This window comes from Phoxinus phoxinus (genome assembly GCF_949152265.1).
Source record: "Phoxinus phoxinus genome assembly, chromosome: 24".
Lineage (NCBI taxonomy): Eukaryota > Metazoa > Chordata > Actinopteri > Cypriniformes > Leuciscidae > Phoxinus > Phoxinus phoxinus.
In genome coordinates, this window is record NC_136899.1 from 10554867 (window position 1) to 10575514 (window position 20648).

General features: G+C 37.8%; 1 protein-coding gene across 6 annotated transcripts in view; it reads left to right on the forward strand.

The window, feature by feature from the left end:
- Positions 1-20648, forward strand: part of ctnnd2a (catenin (cadherin-associated protein), delta 2a) — a 259552-nt gene that overhangs the window by 218811 nt on the left and 20093 nt on the right. For all 6 annotated transcript variants that reach the window (XM_079601833.1, XM_079601834.1, XM_079601836.1 and 3 more), the window contains 4 exons: positions 1098-1283; positions 6052-6225; positions 11076-11226; positions 20165-20399. In XM_079601833.1, coding sequence (XP_079457959.1) covers positions 1098-1283; positions 6052-6225; positions 11076-11226; positions 20165-20399 — 746 coding nt within the window. The remainder of the gene's footprint in view (positions 1-1097; positions 1284-6051; positions 6226-11075; positions 11227-20164; positions 20400-20648) is intronic.

The window sequence follows — 20648 nt, forward strand, 5'->3', positions numbered from 1 at the left end:
GTTGACTTTAGCATTTAAAATGAGGACTTTCTAAATTGCTGCCAGTAAGAGAAATTGTGTTGCCCCAAATGTCGCCATGTGCAAAATTAATTCTGTTGCACATTTCCTGGGAAATTTCAGCCGAACTTGTTTCGTTTTCCCTCAAACACCATGGAGAAAGCAAAGTCTGGCACAGAGAAGAGCTTTTGTGAGTCAATATGTTTCCGTACGTCTGAAATGCCAGTGCATAATTCTCTGAGCATTTCTCTGATTACAGTCATTATTTTTGTTTGTGCAGGGAATGGTCCTCCTCATTCCATAATGGGGGAAAAAAGGAAAACATGGAGATTGTGAAAAACACTCATTTTTCATCATCATTTTGCAAGCATTTATTTTCTATTTTCTGCTGTCAAGCATTGTGCCTGCTCTGCTGTGTCTCCTTGTAATACCCTGTTAAATGGAGTGTGAGCCGATGGATTTGGCTGGTCATTTTTCCCCATCTGCGGGTATATCCTTTAATCACATTTAAATGGGAGACCGTGTCAGACGTATAATTAAGTACTTTCATATACTTAGTGCCAATGCGGCCTACACTCCCAGCCAACACTCTAAGAAAGATGAGACAGAGGAAATAAGGAAGTAAGACGAAGTGAAAGAGAGACATAGACAGGAAAATATACGGGTGGAATAGAAGATGTTCTTGAAATAGAAGCTAGGTTTTAATCAGAGTTGGACACAACTTTTTTGTCTTTGACGGGCACTAGAAATGTTTTCACAAATACAGGGATCTCAATGTCAAATCACATAATAGTGAGCAAAGTTTAAATAACTGGATGACATTAAAGGCCGAACCAAAATTCAGAAAGTAAAAAACCGAGACACCTCCTACTGTATAATGGCTGTTTTTGTTTCTGAACTCTTGTTATTCGTTATTCAGCTGAATGGCAGAACAAGGAGTGCATGTAGAGTGTTGTGTGTGAGAGTGTGTCCTCCTGTCTTCTGTCCAGCATGAGTTGAATAGATGAAGTTTGGCCCCTCTGGCCAGATGGGCTCTATCAAGAGCTCAGTGAAGCTAGACTAATACCTGCCCAATATCTGTCTCTCTCTTTCTCCGTCAGACCATAGAAAACTGTGTATGCATTTTGAGGAACCTCTCGTATCGGCTTGCAGCTGAAACGTCTCAGGGACAGCAGATGGGGACGGACGAGCTGGACGGCCTCCTGTGTAGCGACGCCAGCGGGAAGGACGGAGAGACCTCAGGATGCTGGGGAAAGAAGAAAAAGAAGAAGAAGTCTCAGGACCAGGTGGGCTGTTAAGTGCTGCATTTACAGGCATTTGTAGCTGTGATGTCACCCTTTCCTGCTGACATTAACTCTAACACATTTTGCTTAGGAATCAAGGTTCAAAGTAACATGAAAGAGGATCTTTCAAATCAACATGAAATCTAATTGTGCCTTATTTTCTTCAAAGTGCCCCTATTATGCTATTTTTAAGGTTCCTAATTTGTTTTGATGGTCTTTTACAATAGGTTTACATGCAGCAGAGGTCAAAAACACTTACTCTTCTCTATATACATTGCACCTCATTTCTCAAAGTGTCTCAAACTGTTTGATAAAGGTTTCAGTCGCTCTAAACCCTTCCTTTCCGAGAGTCTACTCTCTTCAGTATGTTGTGATTGGTCTACCGCTTTCCGCGTGTGTCGGGAAAAGAAACACCCATTGCCATATCCGGAGGCTTCCTCAGCATTTGTATACACAGTGATGGAGGAGACGCAGATCTAAGTGCAGGGGTTTTATTAAAACGTACAACAAAACAATAAACACAAGAACTGGAAACCAGGGAACATGGGGAACAGAAACATATGCCATCTACGGACATCCACAGCAAACATTGACTGACAAGGATCAATGGAAACACAAGGGCTATATATACACACAAGCTAACAAGACACGCCTGGGAACAATCAAACTAATCAACAGGGAAACTACAACAAACTACAAACATGGCACTAGAAACAGGAAATACAACAAAAGTCCTTACAAGACACAGGGAACATATAACAGACTAGAGATAGAAGCTTTATTTCACAGTAAAATGCTTTTACTGTTTTATTTAGACATTTTATATTAAAATATGAATAACACAATTAACATTTTTGCCTCAGAATAATCCCTATTTATGTTTCAGTAAGTTCCCCAAATTACAGATTTACACGCCATCCTTTTATCAATTACTTCCTTTCCAAACGTAACGCTCACCGCCTACACAGAAACACACCGTCAGACAGTGAGTTTCCCCAGGGACGCGCTCTACGGCTGATAAATCACGGTGTTTGTGGGCGTCAGACTAAAGGGAGGAGAAAAAAAAAACTTTTTACAGGCAGCTCCTCCATAGCAGAGGAAACTCTTCATTAATCTCACGCAAGAAAAAGCCAGCCGGGATCCTCCGTGCAGACGTGGAGGTGGGAGAGCAGTTGTGTAACACAACTCCCTCTGGAGATGTCCCGATCCAGAGGAGCCGTAAAGCTAATAGCCAGTGATATACTGTAGCCGCTGATAGCTGAATATAATCCTCTATAACTTTGATACTAGCTAAAATAAGACCTGCGTTTGCTGCGAGAAAGAGATGTCCGTCACAACACTCTCCAGTTTCTACATCCCTAACAAGAAGCAGGGAAAATTTTAATGCAGTCAGATTCGAATAATACATCAAAGCTATTGCTCTGTTGAGATTATGAGCGCATAGACTGTTTTATTAAACATAGTTTGGGGATATTTTGCATTTTCTTTTGCAGTTAAATATGTTTCCCTCATTCATCGCCTCAAAGCCCGTACAAAAGTTTGCAGATCTGTTTTAGGATTCAGTCAGATGCGTCTCCTCCAATCAGATTACAGAAAGGAAGGAGATGCAAGGATAGTCTCTACCTGTTGTCCTGTAAAAAGAGGGCCATTTCTCCCCATTACCTAAGGTGCCCTCTCGTATCATGTGCCGGAACTTTTCCTCAGCCGAGACGTTTTGAAAGAGGACACCTGGGCCTCCGGGCAACAGAAGGCTAATGTACTCTGTTAAATCATTTATCACTAAATGGCAGTGAGGTAGCCCAGGAAACCAGAGCGTGCCGCCGCGGCTCTGTCGGGGCAGGGCAGTGTTTAGCGGAGCTAATTGACTGAGAGGAGAGAGTATGTAAACCAGAGCAATTTCAACCCACCGAGCACTGATACCCTTCTTTGAGTTTACTCTGAGAAATGGTGCATGGAGTGCTCATTACTCTCAAAGATTGCTGACAAGGAAAGGGCAAAAGAAAGTTTTTGACAATTTGAGATGCGGTTTTACGCTCTGATAGTTCAGAAGAAGCATTAGGATCACGTTGTCATTTTTTAGATTTATCTTCACTCTCATTTTGTGCTTAAAGACAAGCATTTGAGCAGATTTGACTCATTCCAAAAAGACAAAAAGACATCTGCTGAATAAAATATTAGTGGTGCACACCAGAGTTTTGAGGCTTAAAATGTGCAATAGTAATGGGTCAAGGACAAATATGGATGTGCGAGATGATGTATTGGAGAAGTTCTTAGAAATATAATCTTTGTTGGTTTCATACATTTTTGTATTTTCATAAATATGTAAAAACTTTTCCACGACAAGTGGTCAAATGTGTAGCCATTTAATAATAAAATATTGGTAACACTTTATTTTAGTGTTCGTCACACATGGTACATGTTGAAGTTACTATAGTAATAACTAGGCTATACATTATGCATAATTACAGTCAACCTTAAACCAAACATATTATTTAACATAATATTACTCTGTACTTAAATGTATAATTACACTGTAAGGACACCTTAAAATGAAGAGTGGTTGATTACAAATATGATTTTGTTTATCATAATTGTTTTAGGGTTATTCAATTTAACTTCCTGAAATAACTTCTCTTTTACTATATTAATTAAATATCTTATAAATTGTCAAATGATCAAGTGCACTCTCACTTTGGCAGACTAAAGTTCTCCAAATATTAATGATATTTTAAAATGGAACTACTTTGTTGCTTGTGTTTTTAAATAAACAATATTATAAGTTTTTCTTCCAAGTTTTTCAGCCTTTGTCTTTTTCACAATCTCTGGATGGTTACACCACAGATTGCATAACCTATATTTTTATTCAGAAATGTAAAGCATTTTCATCATACAATTATTTAATAGATTGGATCAAATGAGCTGCGTGTCATTGATCCTGATGCTTTCCTTACCAAGGACCTTTTTTATTAATAAAAAAATAGTTTTAGCAGCTTTGGTAACACCATGTCTACACCAAGCGTGGCATTTACAAATCCATGTGTCCTGTTGTCAGAAGTAGTGCACGTGTGTGGAGTATTGTACTCCAGAAATAGAATGGAGTATCAGTTTACTTTCGGGGACTCGACGCATCACACCTCGCACACTGATTATAATGGCTTCTATTGGCTTTTGTCGCATGCGTTGCACCGCTCACTTCCGGTGTAGACACGGTGTAAGGCTAAATGAGAGTGAAATGTTGCACTCACTGTTTGCATATAGTGAAACCACGGATTAATCCAAGTCTCCTCTCCACTTCTTTTGCGTCGAGCGTATGGAAAGCAGCAGCCTCACGGGGGCTTCTCCACCCTCCAGCAGTTGATTGAACAACAGAGGGGAGATGAAAACAGACTCATTAATAATGAAGGGAGAGTGAGGCTGAGTGCCAGAGCTAGTTCGAGATGCTGAGGTATTTCACAAGTTGCTCTGCCTGAAAGTAGGTCAGCCTGTGAGACCAGCACTTTTCAAACTGACTCACTCACACGCCTCAGAGTCAGCCGAACACAGGCTTACAGCTCGTCATTCCTGCCCGGGTCTCTGTTTATTCAGGCCCAGATTTGTCAAGAGATCTGTGTGTGTGGGTGTGTGTGTGTGTGTGTGTGTGTGTGTGCTGGGGTTACAGTCGACTTTTGTCCTGTACAGAATGACAGTGATTTTATCTCAGGAGTTCACCAGGTCGCTGTACTGTTGGTCAGATGTCGTAATGTTATTGGTGGCAAAATCTGATAGCAAAAGATAAATAAGTCAAACTAAAAAGTGTTTCTTGCCGCTAAAAATGAACTCCCTGAAGCTGTTTGCACAGTATTAGAAAACGCAGCAGTGTACACTGTATAATACATCATATCATGATGAAGAGAAACAATTATTAATTCATGAATCTGACTCGCTCAGAATGCAAACAATTTCTGATGTGGTTATCCTTATATCATTTTTTTTATTATATAGATATACACTTCTGTTTTAAAATGTTTTGGGCTCATTAAGATTTAAGAAATGTATACTTTTATTCAGGAAAGAGGCGTTAAATAATTCAAATGTGACTAAAGGTATTTATAATCTTACAAAATATTTTTATTCAAATAGATTGCAGTTTATAGATTGCAATTTATTTGACTGCAAAAATAGATTGCAGTCAAATAAATTGCAGACAAATAAATGTTTTGAACTTTCTATTCATCAAAGAATCCTGGGGAAGAAATGGTTTCCACATAAAGATTACCGGTAAGTGGAAAAACATGTTTCAATATTGATCATAATAATAAAAGTTTCTTCAGCAACCAAATTAAAATGATTTCTGAAGGATCACACTGAAGACTGGAGCAATGATGCTCAAAAATTCAGCATTCCCATTAAAGGAATAAATTACATTTTAAAGTACATTAAAATTGAAAAGGTATTCAATTCTAAAAAAAAAAAGTTTCTAAATATTTTTGTTTTTACTATACAAATAAATTTAGCCGTGGTAAATTTAGAAGACTTTCAAAAACTTTTTAAAAAACGTACTGACCCCAACCTTTTGAACATTAGTGTATATATAATTCATACAGAACAGTACAACCCTCACAGTAACTTCTCAGTCAGATCACATGTTCTTCTCTGATTTCTCATTGGTAGTCGAATAGCTGCTCGCTGCAGATTTATGTCAGTGTGAACACCCCTTTTAAATGGTGAGGGATTTTGTGTGTGTCTTCCTATCTGACTGTTGTTTTTCATGTCGCACTTTTTGTTTCTGTAGTGGGATGGTGTGGGACCGCTGCCAGATACTGCAGATCCCCCCAAGGGTATTCAGATGCTGTGGCATCCGTCGATAGTAAAGCCCTACCTCACCCTCCTGTCTGAGTGTTCCAACCCCGACACTCTGGAGGGGGCCGCCGGGGCGCTGCAGAACCTGGCTGCCGGGAGTTGGAAGGTAAGCTCTTGGCTCGGTGTGCAACACATATTGTTGTTTAAAATACAAATAAAGTAACTGTTTTAACCCGATCTCACGGCAATTCGTACGAATTTTACGGGGTGGCTAATTCGTACCAATTCATACGACCTCACTCGTACGAATTTGTAAGATGTTTGCTAAATCGTACATATTTTACGAGTTGCCAAATTCGTATGAATTCATACGAATGACCTACCCCTGACCCCGCCCCTAAACCTACCCATCACGTGGGTTTAGGCAAATCGTACGAATTTGTACGAGTGAGGTCCTACGAATTTGTACGAATTAGCCACCTTTTAATCAATCATACGAATTGGTCGTGAGATAGCGTTGACTGTTTGAAATATATGACCATTAATGCCAATTTATTGATTGATTTCTTTAGTACCTGTCTAGACTGCATCGTCCAATTTATTTATTTTTATTCTTAATTATTGGCATCTTTCTGAGTGGAAGCCAATATTTACTTGGGGTTAGGGGTCATTAAAAAATATTTTTAAAAATATTCAAAGAATTTAAAAATGTTTGAATATTGAATATTTTTATTTATTTTTTAATTATCAGTATCTGAGTGTAAGCAAATATAAACTTAGGTTTGGGGGTATTTAAATAACTTTTACAAATATTTAAATGTTTATTGATTGATTTGTTAATTTATATCATATTTTTTTATATTTTCTTTCTTTATATTTTTGTATTTGTAGCATTAGGGGCCTTTTAAAAACATTTACAAAATATTCAAAAAAATAGATTAGAACATTTTATTTTTTTTAAATGTATGTCTCGAAGTATTACAATTCATAGCAGCATGCAAAGAACCACTCAAAACACATTAGCATAGCAACTTATTTTCAGTGAAGGGTAAATTCGCTGCTATCAGAATAAAATTTATTGAACAGCGTGACAAGAAATGGTGTAATATTGCTTTTTTCCTGATCGGAAAGTAGTTGCTTTCATCAGATGTTTAAACCAGTACCAATCTCCCTCTTGGCTTTCCGCTTCTCTCTTTGTTCTCACATCCTTTTTACCGTCTCTCAGCGACAAAAGCTTGTTTTACCTCTGTTGCTCAAGAGCTCTAATCCACCCGATGTGCTCTGCAAGATCAATACTCTCAGATGGAGACAGATGCAATTGGATTGGATTGGTTTTGAAGTCTCATAACAGGTTTAGACCCCCTTAAAGAAGTTAAATGAAAGCGACGTCCCTATGACCCCTCTCTACACCTACAGGGCATCAGGTTGTATTCGTGTTTGTTGTTGGGTTGAGTTTGTAGGAGAGACAAACGGGAAAGCAAAAGAGAGAGGAAGAGACAGTGTCTGTCTGCCCATTTTGTCCGGTTCACAAAAATTGCCACTCTGTTTGTTCATCTAGAAGAGCTGACATTGAGCCCTGGTTTAATATATGTGAACTAAGCTCTCTGTTTATGTTTTCAAAGTTCATCTTGGACAGTGGGATTAATAAATCCCACACTGGGAATTCTAGGAAATGGAAACAAAGCCCTTTACTTACGACGGATAAAATAAAATAAACGCTTAAGCGTGAAGAATGCTTTGTCATCAAGAACACATTTTCAATTACATTTTCAAGGATATTTATTTTATTGAAAACATATTTACGTATTTAAGTAAATCGTCCAAGAGCCTCGACTAACCAGTTGATATTAATAGAGTTTTGCATTAGCTTGCTACTAGTCTAACACTCTGGAGGTACAGTAGCAGCACAACTGTCCAACATTGATAATAATAAAAAGTTGCTTGAGTTACTTTAAAAAATTAGCTTTGCCATCAATTTTTTGTCCTCAAAAAAAAAAGTCGCTGTTTGGATTTAAATAGGCAAATGCTTAAGAGTCTATGACTGAATCATTATTGCAGTGATTATTCTTCTAACCCTAATTGATGGAGTGTGTAGCTTTTCATTTCTTAAACAACCATGTACAGTAGGAAGAGACATCATGGCCATATTACAGGATGACAATGTCAAGATTCATCAAGGCTCAAATTGTGAAAGAATGGTTGGGAGGGAGCTTGAAGAATCATTTTCACACATGAATTGGCACCTCCAGACTTTAAATTCATTGAAAGTCTTTGGGTTGTGCTGGAGGAGACTTTACAGAGTGCTCGACTCTTGCATTGTCATACAAGATCTTGACCAAAAAATGATGCACCTCTTGATGGAAATTAATGTTGTGGTGTTATTTCCATCGAAAAAGGCTCTCTCAGGGTCTCCATCAATTAGGGTTAGAATAACTTTTGCCAAACTTAACATGCTAGTGTGAGGGGGTTTACAGTCAAAGACGCAGTACCAGATATGATGAATGAAGACCCCGAGTCAGAATTATAATAAATTGAAGAAAAGTTTTCCTGAAGATAGATTGGAGTTTCATCAGCAGAAGTCTCACACAGCTTCAAGACTCACACAGGAGTTCGTAGGCCGCCCCGCCCCCCCTACAGTTTACAAAGATCACAGTAGTTATACTCTACACCAAGGTCTAAGCTACGTCCTTGCTTCAGTTTGTAGTTTCTGATTGGCTAAGAAGTAAGAACACATAGTCTAAGCAAATTTCCACACATGGATAGATAGGAGAGTATGTCACCATTAGTCAAGATAGTTTGCGCACGATTCCTAGATTTAGGTCCTCGGTGACCTCGGAGGTCGGAGAAAGGCGTCTTCGGGTCTGTTGTTGCATGGAAGTGTCCCATAGCTCCTATACAAGACCTGCACAGAACATCCAATGCACACACAAAAGTACTAGGGAATCGCAGTTTCTCCAAGGTTGAATTTGGCCAGACTCTAACTATAAACAAAAGAGTTTTCTCAAAACATCAAGATAATGTGTTCTTTCTCTCAGGGAGAGTTACACTTTAGTCTAACTGGAAAGTAAGGCTTTAACAAAGAAATAGTCCTTTAAACTATTGGTTTCAATGACCCCTATATGTTTTAACACGTTGAAGACCTTTCTCAAACACAAAACAAGTCCATATTTTATTTCTGGAAGCCGGGCTAAATAAGCAAGCACTGTTACTGCATTCAAATATCAAATACAGACATTAAAGAATACGTGAAAAGAAAATTTCAGTAATCATACTGGTAACTTCTATAACAAAATAAAATCTTCAGAGAAGTCATTCAACTCATTTGATATTTAGAAGGAAACATATTGATTAAAGGTGCTCTAAGTGATGTCACGCATTTTTTAGGCCAAACATTTTTTTGTCACATACAGCAAATATCTCCTCACTATCCGCTAGCTGTCTGTCTCCTGAACACACTCTAAAAAAACGCGGTCTCTGTAGACACCCCAGGCTCCACAAACAGCAACAAAAACAAACTGGGCTAACCCGCACCACAACATAACAAACAGTGTTCCAGCCAATAACCGACAAGAAGGATTTGGGGGTGGGGTTTGGGTTGTTAGTGCGCGGATGAGGAGTCTAGCTAGCCTCCGTTTTGTTTGGCAATAGTTCGAACGTCAACAAGAAGTGACGTCACCCAGGATCGCTTAGAGCACCTTTAATACCTTGGTTATAATCACTAATTACATATACATTGCAGCAGCAGTGGATTCCAATCCACCCCCTTCTATAGTAACATAATAATCCCTGCAATAATGATCCAATCATAGACTCTTAAAGTCCCCCTGTGGTGAAAATCAAGTTTTTAATGTTGTTAATATGTCAATATGGTGTTTTAAATATTCTTTAAGACAAACTATGTGCAAATTCATGTCAACTCCATTGCTGAGTATTTTCTCCTAAAAACTGCAGTGAACCAAAGACAGTCTCAAAAACCAATCACATCAACGTGTGATCGTCAACAAGTGGATCTCTGAGCTACAGTAGTGCGAGTGAGTGGAGGTGGGGCTAATTTGCATATTCATAGAACAGCGTATACTAAATGAGGCAAGGGTGTAGAGTTACATTCAAGCTATTTTAAAGCAAAGGTATTTTTTTCAAGAAAAAAAAAACATTTAAATATGTCCTTTTTGGTGATCAAAGATAAGTTTTAAGGGATAAAATTATTGACTACAGGGGGACTTTAAGCGTTTGTCTATTTAATAAATCCAAAATGCCAGGCAGTTGGCTGGGCATTTAAATAAATAAAAAAAACGGTTATTTTAAATTGTAATAATATTTCAAATAAATGAATAATTTGATCATAAGAGACTTTAAAAAAAAACATTTAAAAACAATTTCTGACTCCAAACTTTTGAACCATAGTCTAAGTAGCTTATTTATGTGATTAATCTTTGTGATTAATACATCTGTGATGGACCCATGTGATGCTTTTGAATTTGTGCAAAATTAGGTATCTTTAGACAGCCTAGTGTTTAAAAAAAACTTGAGACAAAGTCTTGAGTGCTCCTATGTGTGTAAATGCTGTCTAGGTTGGCAGCTCACAAAACATTGTGATATTGTCTCTGTTTTTCTTATGCACACATACAGAGGTCATCATAAATGAGGAATGTGAGGGGATGCCCTTTGGGTCGTATGCTGCGGTCTCCCCTGTTGCAGCAGAAGTGCCGGGTAGCAGAGAGTCTAATCTGAGCTGACACTCCGTCACTGATAAAGCCTGATCCCACAGCTGGGGTCATACAAAGAAAACCTGTGAGAGCAAAAGCTCTGAGCTAGTATTAGTCTTTCACTGTAACCTGGGGAGTGTGATTAAAATGAGACACTTTACAGACATCTGCCCACATGGCATATCCAGCTATGAAGATGCACCTCGTGAACTGCTGATATGTAGAACTACTGTATATATAGTTGGAAAACTGTAATAATATTGACGTATTTAGCAACTTCTAGCTGTTTATTTGTGTGTGTCTCCCCTAGTGGTCAGTGTACATCCGTGCGGCGGTGAGGAAAGAGAAGGGTCTGCCCATCCTCGTGGAGCTGCTGAGGATAGACAACGACCGCGTGGTGTGTGCCGTCGCTACCGCGCTCAGAAACATGGCCTTGGACATCAGAAATAAAGAGTTAATCGGTACGGTCCATTTTTTACCCCCCTCTCTTAACTGTCTTCTTTTATTCACTTTGTTTCAAATGGTTCTGAGCCCTCAGATTTCCAGAGCTCAGGGTTAACAGCTGTGGTGTCTTTGGCTTCTCTGTAATGGAGTCCAGTCTCTTGTGTTCGCCAGTGTGGTAAAGAGGGCCGTTCATAGCTCTCAGCTCAAAGGAAGATAACTGTCATTTTATTATTACACATTTTCTGGCCTCTCATCATTTTAAATGGGTTAGGAAGCATCAGGCTGCACATAGGCTTGGGGGACAGCTTTTGTGGAACTGTTTATATGGTTCGGATTTGGGTTTTTTTTTTTCATTGCTGACTTTACTGGACCTAGTATGCAACTCAAAAATTTTGGGTTTGTTTTGTTTTGGTCTGTTTTGGGGGGTTTGTGCAGCTGACTTTACTGACATGCAACTCAAATGTTTTTGAAGTTTTGCATGGAGGCCAGTTGGAGGCCCTTTTGAACTGTTTTGATTTTGTTTTGTATTTTGTTTGTTTTCTTTTGATTCGGTTTTCATTTGTTTAGTTTTTATATTCTGGTATTACAGAAAGTGACATGCATCGTTTTTTGTTTGTTTTGTTTGACTGATTACTAAAAGTGAGTTTTGTGGTTTTGCTTGGGGGCAACTTAAAAAAGGATTGTTCCAATCTAACTGGTTTGATTTTTGCTTTGGCTTTTTTTTTTTTTTTTTTGCTTGTTGGTCAGCTGACTTTACTGAAAGTGACATGCAACTCAAAGGTTTCAGAGGCTATTCAAAGGGTAACTCCAAATAAAAGTGAGAAACTGTCACAAAGGGCCCATCCTCAGCATCATACGCAGAGCGTACATATAATTGCCACTTTGAGGAAGTAATTTTGTCATTTCTGATCATGTGATCATGAGTGGCACACCCTCAAATAATTTTGTAAACTGAGGTCATTTATTTGTTACTAAAAACCCAACAGAAAATATCAGTTTCCATTTAAGTATTTTCATGTTTACCACAAGTGCCACAAAAAACAGTGTCATGCTCAAATTGAAATAAATATGAAATAATAATGACCCATGGCTAAAATTGATGCAAGTGTTTTATTTGCTACAATAATTTTATGGATTGATTTTGTGTTAATAAGGTAACAATCAGATACAATATACAAGTGTGGGGTGTTCCAAACGCGTATATTGTTCTCAAAACCCTTCAGAGTGCTCACTTCAAGTGCTCTACCCTTCAGAGTGAGTAGGGCGTAGTGATGCTCACTTTCAATGGAATTCGCCCAATATCTTTTTGAGTGGTACTTCATCACATTTCCACTGTTTAGAACAAGATTAACATGGAAGAGATGCGTTTAATCGCTTGGCGCGCTGCACTGCATCAGGAGAGCTCAGGTTATGCCTGTGAATAGGGAGGACAATGTTTTCACGGTCTTTCATTGTCACTGCTGATGAAAAAAATAACCTTTTCTGTTTCTGTAAGAATAAGATGCTGGTACTTCTTTCATTGTTTACTCTCAACGAAGAGGTGAAGTGGGTCGAAGTGACTGTTTATAATTGACCATAAACAAACAACTCCAATCATGTGTTATTATTTTTGAGGTTCCTGGCTGCAACTGGGATGTGACCTTACCTTCATACAGAGCTGCTGGTGTTTAGCATTGCACTGCCTCAGAATTAAACATATTAACAAGCACATGACAGGATCAGACACTGGGTCCGCTGCGGGTCCCTGTTGTCACACGCTGACCCGCCGCATCAGGTGCATAATTAGAGCTTGTTTTCTTTCTTCCTTCATCCCATCTCACACTGATTCACACCATTTCAAATTCTCCCAGTGACATCACCAGCAGACTATTGATCTCACCCAGCTAATAAACGCGGTTTCCCTGGCGAGTTTCGCCGTCTCCATGGAAACGGCTCCCCAGTCTCGTTCTGCTGCCCCTCTCAGCTCCCAAAACAACTGGTGCGCATTTGCCACCTGGAGTCTGCCTAGATCATCCAAAATCATTCAGATCGCATTGTCTTCATTATACATCGACATTGAAATGTGCTTCCTGTCTTTGTAGATTTAGCATGTATAGACACTTAATTCAAAAATACATGGCATACAGTACATGTGATGCACATGTAAATTGCTATTTTTATCAGATTGCAGAGTTTATAAATAGTACATTCGGACTCTAAATTGATTCGTATTGACAGAAGTGTGTGTATGTAAACACGGTCTGTGACTGGCGGCTATTCTCACAGTTTGCTTTTATAGACGGTTCAACATGGCCATTCATCAAAAGATTTTGAGAGCCGTGAGCAATCAATTCACGCAGAGTCCCTCTTTTTCTATATTCTCCCACAGTCTTGTCTTTTCATCAGTGATGTATTTTACATGTTTGATCACTGAATCTATATTTGAACTATTTTACAAAACATTTAGCTCAGGGATGGCAACTGGAAATATGAACTGAATGTAAATAGCCCATTCAGTTATGCCGTTTGATCATGTATTAGATTGAAGATTGATCGTTTGTATAAATGAATTTAACCATCTAGTTTCACAGCATCAAGCTTTTACCTGGAGCTTTGATACTGTATTCTACTGATAAACCACATTGGAAGATTTTTTTTTTACACAAGGTTAAAAGAGAATGGATTTTGCTGCATTTTAGTTTTATGTACCCTTAACTCATTGACATAGGCCCTCAGGTACAGTATAAATGTAATCTCTGTTTCTGCTTTTGCCCTTTTCTCTTTTATAATTATTTTTAGGTTACGCTTTATAATAACTTTCATTAATAAATCATTAACAAACATTATATTTTGCTTAACAGATCATTAGTTAATATATATTCACAACGCTTGAAATATGAGATAATGTGCTTGTTAATGTTTACTAATGAACTTATTCATTAGTATATAGAAAAGTGTCTTCAAACCTCAGTTCATATATTACCTAATGCACTTTTTTTACATTTACAAATGCAAAAACATATTTTGTAGACCGTATGAGTGATCCGGATGTTCAACAGAAAATTTAACAATATAAGAATGACTTTTCCCACTTTATATTATATAGTGTCTTTAACTACTATGTACTTGCGTTAAAAAAAGTGTGAATTTTATTTATTATAAGGGAAACTGGTTCAAACTGTTTATATTACATTGTTGTGATAATCAAACAAGTGGGAAAAATTATTTGTTTTCTCCTGTTGATGTATGATTCAAGGAATATCCTGTTTAATATTTAGTGTTACCGGAGAGAAGTACTTCATCTACTGCATTTCCTTGTGAGAGAGAATTTAGAATCTTTTTTTAAAAATACTGTTACATCTACATATATATCTTATTAGTCTTTTTTTTTTTTTTTTTTTACACATGTTATTAAAAAATATATTATATAATTAAATATCTCTATATTTTTCCAATTAATTTTTTCAATTTAGATTTATATACAATATCAATGTATATGTATATATATATTACTATTTTATGGGCTCTGAAATATTTTGTAAGAATGGAAAAAACTTGGTCTACAAACCAAATCCCGTTCTGCGTTGAGGTGAATCTGTATATTTGTCAGTGGGGTTTATGTGAGTTTCTGTGGCTGAGTTTTAAACGTAATGTTTGTAATCCCCAAGATGCCGTTTGAGGCTTCAACACACACAATATCAGGTGTAACGGGCATGAATGAACACACACACACACACACACACACACAGGCATAGCGGAGTGGATGAGCAGCAGAGTAGTTTGATTTGTAATCGAAATGGCTCTCCAAACTTTCAGGTGGCAAAACTTTTCCAGACGTTGATTATAGGAGGGTATTGGTGTGGGCATGCGGACCATGATGAGACACGTTCTTCAGAGGACTAGCAGGATAAAGCTTGTGGATTTGTTGGAAATGTTTGAAGTTGTGCTGTTTGTTTGAAAACCAGCTTTACTCGGCTTGTTTCGAAGGTCCGACATTTCAGTTGATGGAGAGGGATTTAAAAAGTTCTGATCCATCATTGAAAGTTTCATCCCGGATTTGATGACTGAAAGACTCATATTAGCCACCCACCTGCACACAGGATGAGAAAAGAGGGCATGTGCTCAACAGAGTGGCCTTTAGAGAAATAACCGTGTGTGTGTGTGTGCGCGCGCGCAGCTGTGACCAATCGACGTCCTCTCTCGCTTCAATTTGCAGCCAATCTTCCCATCTCTCACACGCTCCCTCATGCATCCGTTTGGTCATTTTCCATCTTCCCTTCCTTTATCTGTTTTCTCTCTCTTTCATTAGGAGATTGCCAGAGGTGCCTAGGAGCAAAAGAGCTGCTTCATAATAATGACACGAGAAAATCACCACTTTATCTTTTCTGTGGCTAAATCCAGCCATTCAATCTATCTTTCCATCTGTCCCGGCTCCCCCTCCACAAGGTGGCTCTGTTTAAAATTGCATCCATAGGTCTTCAGTAAGATGCTTCTGCTTTTAATCCATTATGACAGACATCAAAGGCGGAAACAGGGAGTGATATAGCGCTTGAAAGCCGCGCTGCCGGATGTTCTCCTTTTAAATAGTCTCCATGGTGGCTGATTTCCAATTTAATTTGCTCCCTAACCTTTAAGAATAATTTTGTTTTAAGGTCTGTCTCCGAATGCCTTGTCTTCTCTTTTATGTCCAAGTCGGTCATTTTCTGCCAGTGGGGTTTGAACCTGCTGTTAGCTTCGTTAAATAATATAAAAAACCCTCTTTGGATCCATTTAAATGTTATTGCAGGATAAAGGCTCACAGAAATGCTGCCCAAAGCCTTTCACCACTGTGTGACATTTCAAACCCAGCCGAGAACCCTCAGGCCTTCATGGAACATTTTACCAACTCTCTTTGAACTCAGACAGAGAATATTAATGCTCTTCATTTCATTCAGATCCATTTTAATATGCCATTTCAGTCATTATATGCAGTTGTCAACCACCTGTGTGAGAAACAGAGTGATGTTGCTTTCAGCTTAAAGGGATAGTGTAATAAAAATGCTTTCAGTATTTACTATCAGTTTTTAACGTTTACACAATGACACTGTAATTGTTTTATCTAAAAAAAAAATTGTTAATATATACATGTATAATCAAATATATTTATTAAGAAAAACAATATGAAATTAACTAAAAGCTAAAAAATAAATAAATTTTGAAGTAAACATAATTATAAAGTATGACTTAAAAATGAAATGAAATAATGAAAATTAAGTTGAAACTATAGTTCTTTTCTTTTTTTTAACCATATATTACAATATATTTAATGAAATGATCCGTAATGATTATAGTTTAATGGAGTGCAGTGTGAGCAGGTGCTCTACCTTTCAAAACATTGGAGTCAGTAAGATTTATTTTTTATATATATATATATAAATTATGAATATTATTCTGCAAAGATGCATTCAAATGACCAAGAGTGACAGTAAAGACTTTTACATATTACAAAAAACAAACAAAATTCTATTTCAAGTAGATGATGTTCTTTTGAACTTTCTATAGGCTACATCATATAATCCTGAAAAATGTATCATGGTTTCCACAAAAATATTTAGCTGCGCAACTTTTTTCAACATCATGATGATAATAATAAGCAATGAAGGATCATGTGACACTAAAGACTGAAGAAAATTCAGCTTTATAAAGAAAAAAAAAGAATATAGAAAACAGTTATTTCAAATTGTAATAATATTTCACAATATTGGTGTTTTTAATGCATTTTGATTACGTAAATGCAGCCTTGGTGAGCATGCTTGAACTTCATTCAAAAACATTAAAAAATCTTACAGACCCCAAACTTTTTTCAAAAGCAGTATAAACACATGAATATGATACTATATGCATGTTATATTAGGCCAAGCTTAAAATGTAACACTCAAATTTATACAGTATATAACCCTTATAAGTTGGACCCCAACTGTATTATATTATTTTATGCGTGACATTCTAACAGATATTTTGAAAGAATCCGTTCTTGCAACATAGTGTGCAAGTCCAAACCTGTATATTGCTTTTTGCTTCATTTTTTGTCCTTTCTGGAGCATGACAGACATGGTCACTCTAAACTATCTACTTTTGTGTTATACAGAAAGAGCAAACAGGTTTGGCATGAGTAAATAAATAATAACTTTTCCTGTAATGTCCTTTACAGCGTAGGTCTACTAACTTGGTCGCCGAGAATTTAGTGTACATAAAAGCAGCAATAACGGAAGGGCGCTCTCTCTCTTTGTAAATGTCTGTGTGCGTGTGTATTTGTGGAGCTCATGATGACCCAGGGCCGTGTAGCTGATTGCCTGTTTTGCGGGAGAATGGGCTGTGATAGGCTGGAGGGTCTGCACTTACCTCTGATTACCACTAAGCCTTCGTGTTCCCAAGAGCTCGTAGATGAAGCACTCTAGTGAGTCAAGGTTAGCCTTGAGTCATATACAGTCGCTAGATCTCATCGTCATGTAGCAAACCGTCCGGCTGAGTCCATAAAGAGACTCTTCATTTATCACGAGGAGTGTGCATGTGTTACTTAAAGCCCTTTTTACTTCACCAGTGTTGTTTTTCATTGTCATGCTGACTTTGAGATCTCCACGTCGGTGTTCAGAATTGCAGCACTTCATGTTCTTGAAAATCAGCAGCTTAAAGAGTCGTGATTACTCGTAATCATGCAATCTTGTGTTTCGTTGTGATAAAACAGCATAAAACTGGACTAAAAAAGTCCCACACTTCACCTGTTTCACCTCTTCATGCCACTCTTCCTCTGTGAAATCAGAGGAATCATGATTGATCAAATCATGTGCTGTAACTTTTCATATACAGTTTTGACATATTTCCCGTTCAGTCTTTTGTACACCAATTACATTTATTGTGACCTTTCACATTAAACTGTGAAATTTAATTAATTAAATATTGGAGATTTAATGAAAGAAGAGATATCACTGATCAATAATTGTAAAAAATAAATAAATAAAAATCTGTAAATATCATATTTTCCCTCCAGTTCGCTGTTCTGAGAAACCTCACGTCTCATTGGACCGCCTCCATATTGCCAGCTCACGCAAGACAGACGATTTTGCCTGCGGGTACAAGATAAGGAGACACCAATTAACTGGAAGCTTATTGGTGATAAAACGAAGCCCTTCTGCAGTATGCTTCATGTAGAAAATGATGTCTGTGTTTCTTCTTCGGAGACCATTTGGAATTAGCGGAAAGAATTGAACAGCCCTAGATTAATTTCATTAGCTGTGTGCTTCTGTGATAGAATAATAGGGTGCCAGAAGGAGAAGGACTCTTCTGTGTTTCAAAGGTCAATTTATTGAGGGTTTGGATGATTAAAGTGGCAAGAAGTCTGGAAAATACTCAGTTGCAAACTATTTTCTTGTTCTTATTGAAATTGGGTGGCTACTTCACAGAAATATCTTGTAGGCTTGTGTTCGTACACCGGTTTTACCAATAATACAAATTTCTACACAATGGCATTTCTTGTTTTGTTCTTAGTTAAAATTAGAAATCCTCTGGAGCAGCAAAACAACAACAAAATGACAAAATGTAGACACTCGTGATCTATGCCTACTGGGCTTCCCTCAAGCTGTTTGCATTTCTCCATTGCAGAATTACATGTGTGACATGTAGGCAATTCTAGATCCCCTCAAGTGTAAGCAACAAATATATAATGGCATATTTTGACATGGCAGTACCAATATTCTTGTTGTTGAGATCATTTTAAGCAATTTAGTCTTCTCTTAAATAATTCTCTCTTTATTTCTTTCTATATCTGCCTATAGTAAAATCACAATCTCACAGTGTGACTTTATATCTTGCAATGTGACTTTAAACGTCAGACTGTGACTAGTCCCTTTCAAGCCCCTTTTCACACATACAGTCTTTACTGGTAAATCACCGTTTGAAGATAGAGTTTAAAGATCATTTCCGATGACTGACATCACCGAATTTACCGGTGTTTTGGTGCGGATGTGTGAATGGCCTCTTAATGGTCAAAAGCCAGAATGCCGTTGCTTGTGTGAACAGCATATTTGTGTAATTTACTGCACCAGTAAAGTCATTCTTGTAATTTTACAGTCATTTACTTGGATTACTGTGTGAAAAGGGTCTTGAATCTCACAATGTGACATTATATTTCTCAGTGTAACTTTATATCTCACAAAATGTTTATCTTAATCTCTTACTTAATCTCACAATAAGTCTTGTTTACTGTCCACTGTGCATGTGAATCGGTGCCATTTTTTTCAGTTGGTTGTAATTTCAGGGTAAATTACTGCAATCTTTCTTTGTATGGCATTAAAAGTGTGTGTAAACAAACATTATATTTGCTGCTTTGATATGGCTTCTGTGTGGAGTAAAACCACTCTAGGCAAAATTAACCATATAATTGGCTCATAAGCCATGAGGGGGGTGTCCCGCACACCACTGGCTGAGGAAGAGCACTCAACATCCTGTAGCGATCATTGCTCTTGTGATTGCCTGTTAATATCACTTAGTGTGTTACAGCACAAATTTGTCTCGTGCTTCACCGACACAAACACACAAACTCAAGAATCATATTGCTTCTCCCACTGGTCAAGTTATTTTTCCAGTGCTGTGTGAGCGTTGCCAAGTCCATTTGAATTACACATCCCCTGCTATTCTGTTAATGTCAGAGTTTTCCCCACTTTCTCATAATTTCTTTCCTTTGTTCAAATAGCGCGAGTCATATATCCACTCTGCAGTCAGGATGACACCCTCCATAGAAATCCAGTGATGCTTAAACTGACACATCTGACACTCTTGAATTGTCACAGCTCCTGCATTATTATTCTCTAGATTAAGAATAAGTTGTAGCACAATAGTCTACTGACTGTGAAAAATGTCATCCTGACTATCATAATTACTCCAGTGCTAATAAGCACATCCTCATATGCTCTTTCTGTCAATTTTTTTCTCTTTGACTAGGAAAGTACGCCATGCGGGACCTCGTGCACCGGCTCCCGGGCGGGAGCAATGCTAGCGGAAGCAGCGGGGGTACGGTAAACAGCACAGCAGGTAAAACCATGTGCGATGACACCGTTACGGCTATATGCTGCGCCCTACACGAGGTCATCACCAAGAACATGGAGAACGCCAAGGCCTTACGAGACGCCGGTGGCATTGAGAAGCTCATCGGTATTGCTAGGAGTAAAGGAGACAAGTAAGTACGATTTTTTGATAAAAGGTCAGCATCTTATCACTGACCACTTGCTATCCACACTGTAAAAAAAATTGCTGCGATTATTTAGCACAACTTAAAATCCAACATTGTTTCAACTTTAGTCAAGCTTGACTTAAAATATTAAGTTTAGTTAACTTAAGTTTAGTTTGGTTAAGTTGGATATTTAAGTTATCTCAACAAATTTTAACTAATCGCAGCCACATTTTTTACAGTGCAGTTGTTAAAAAC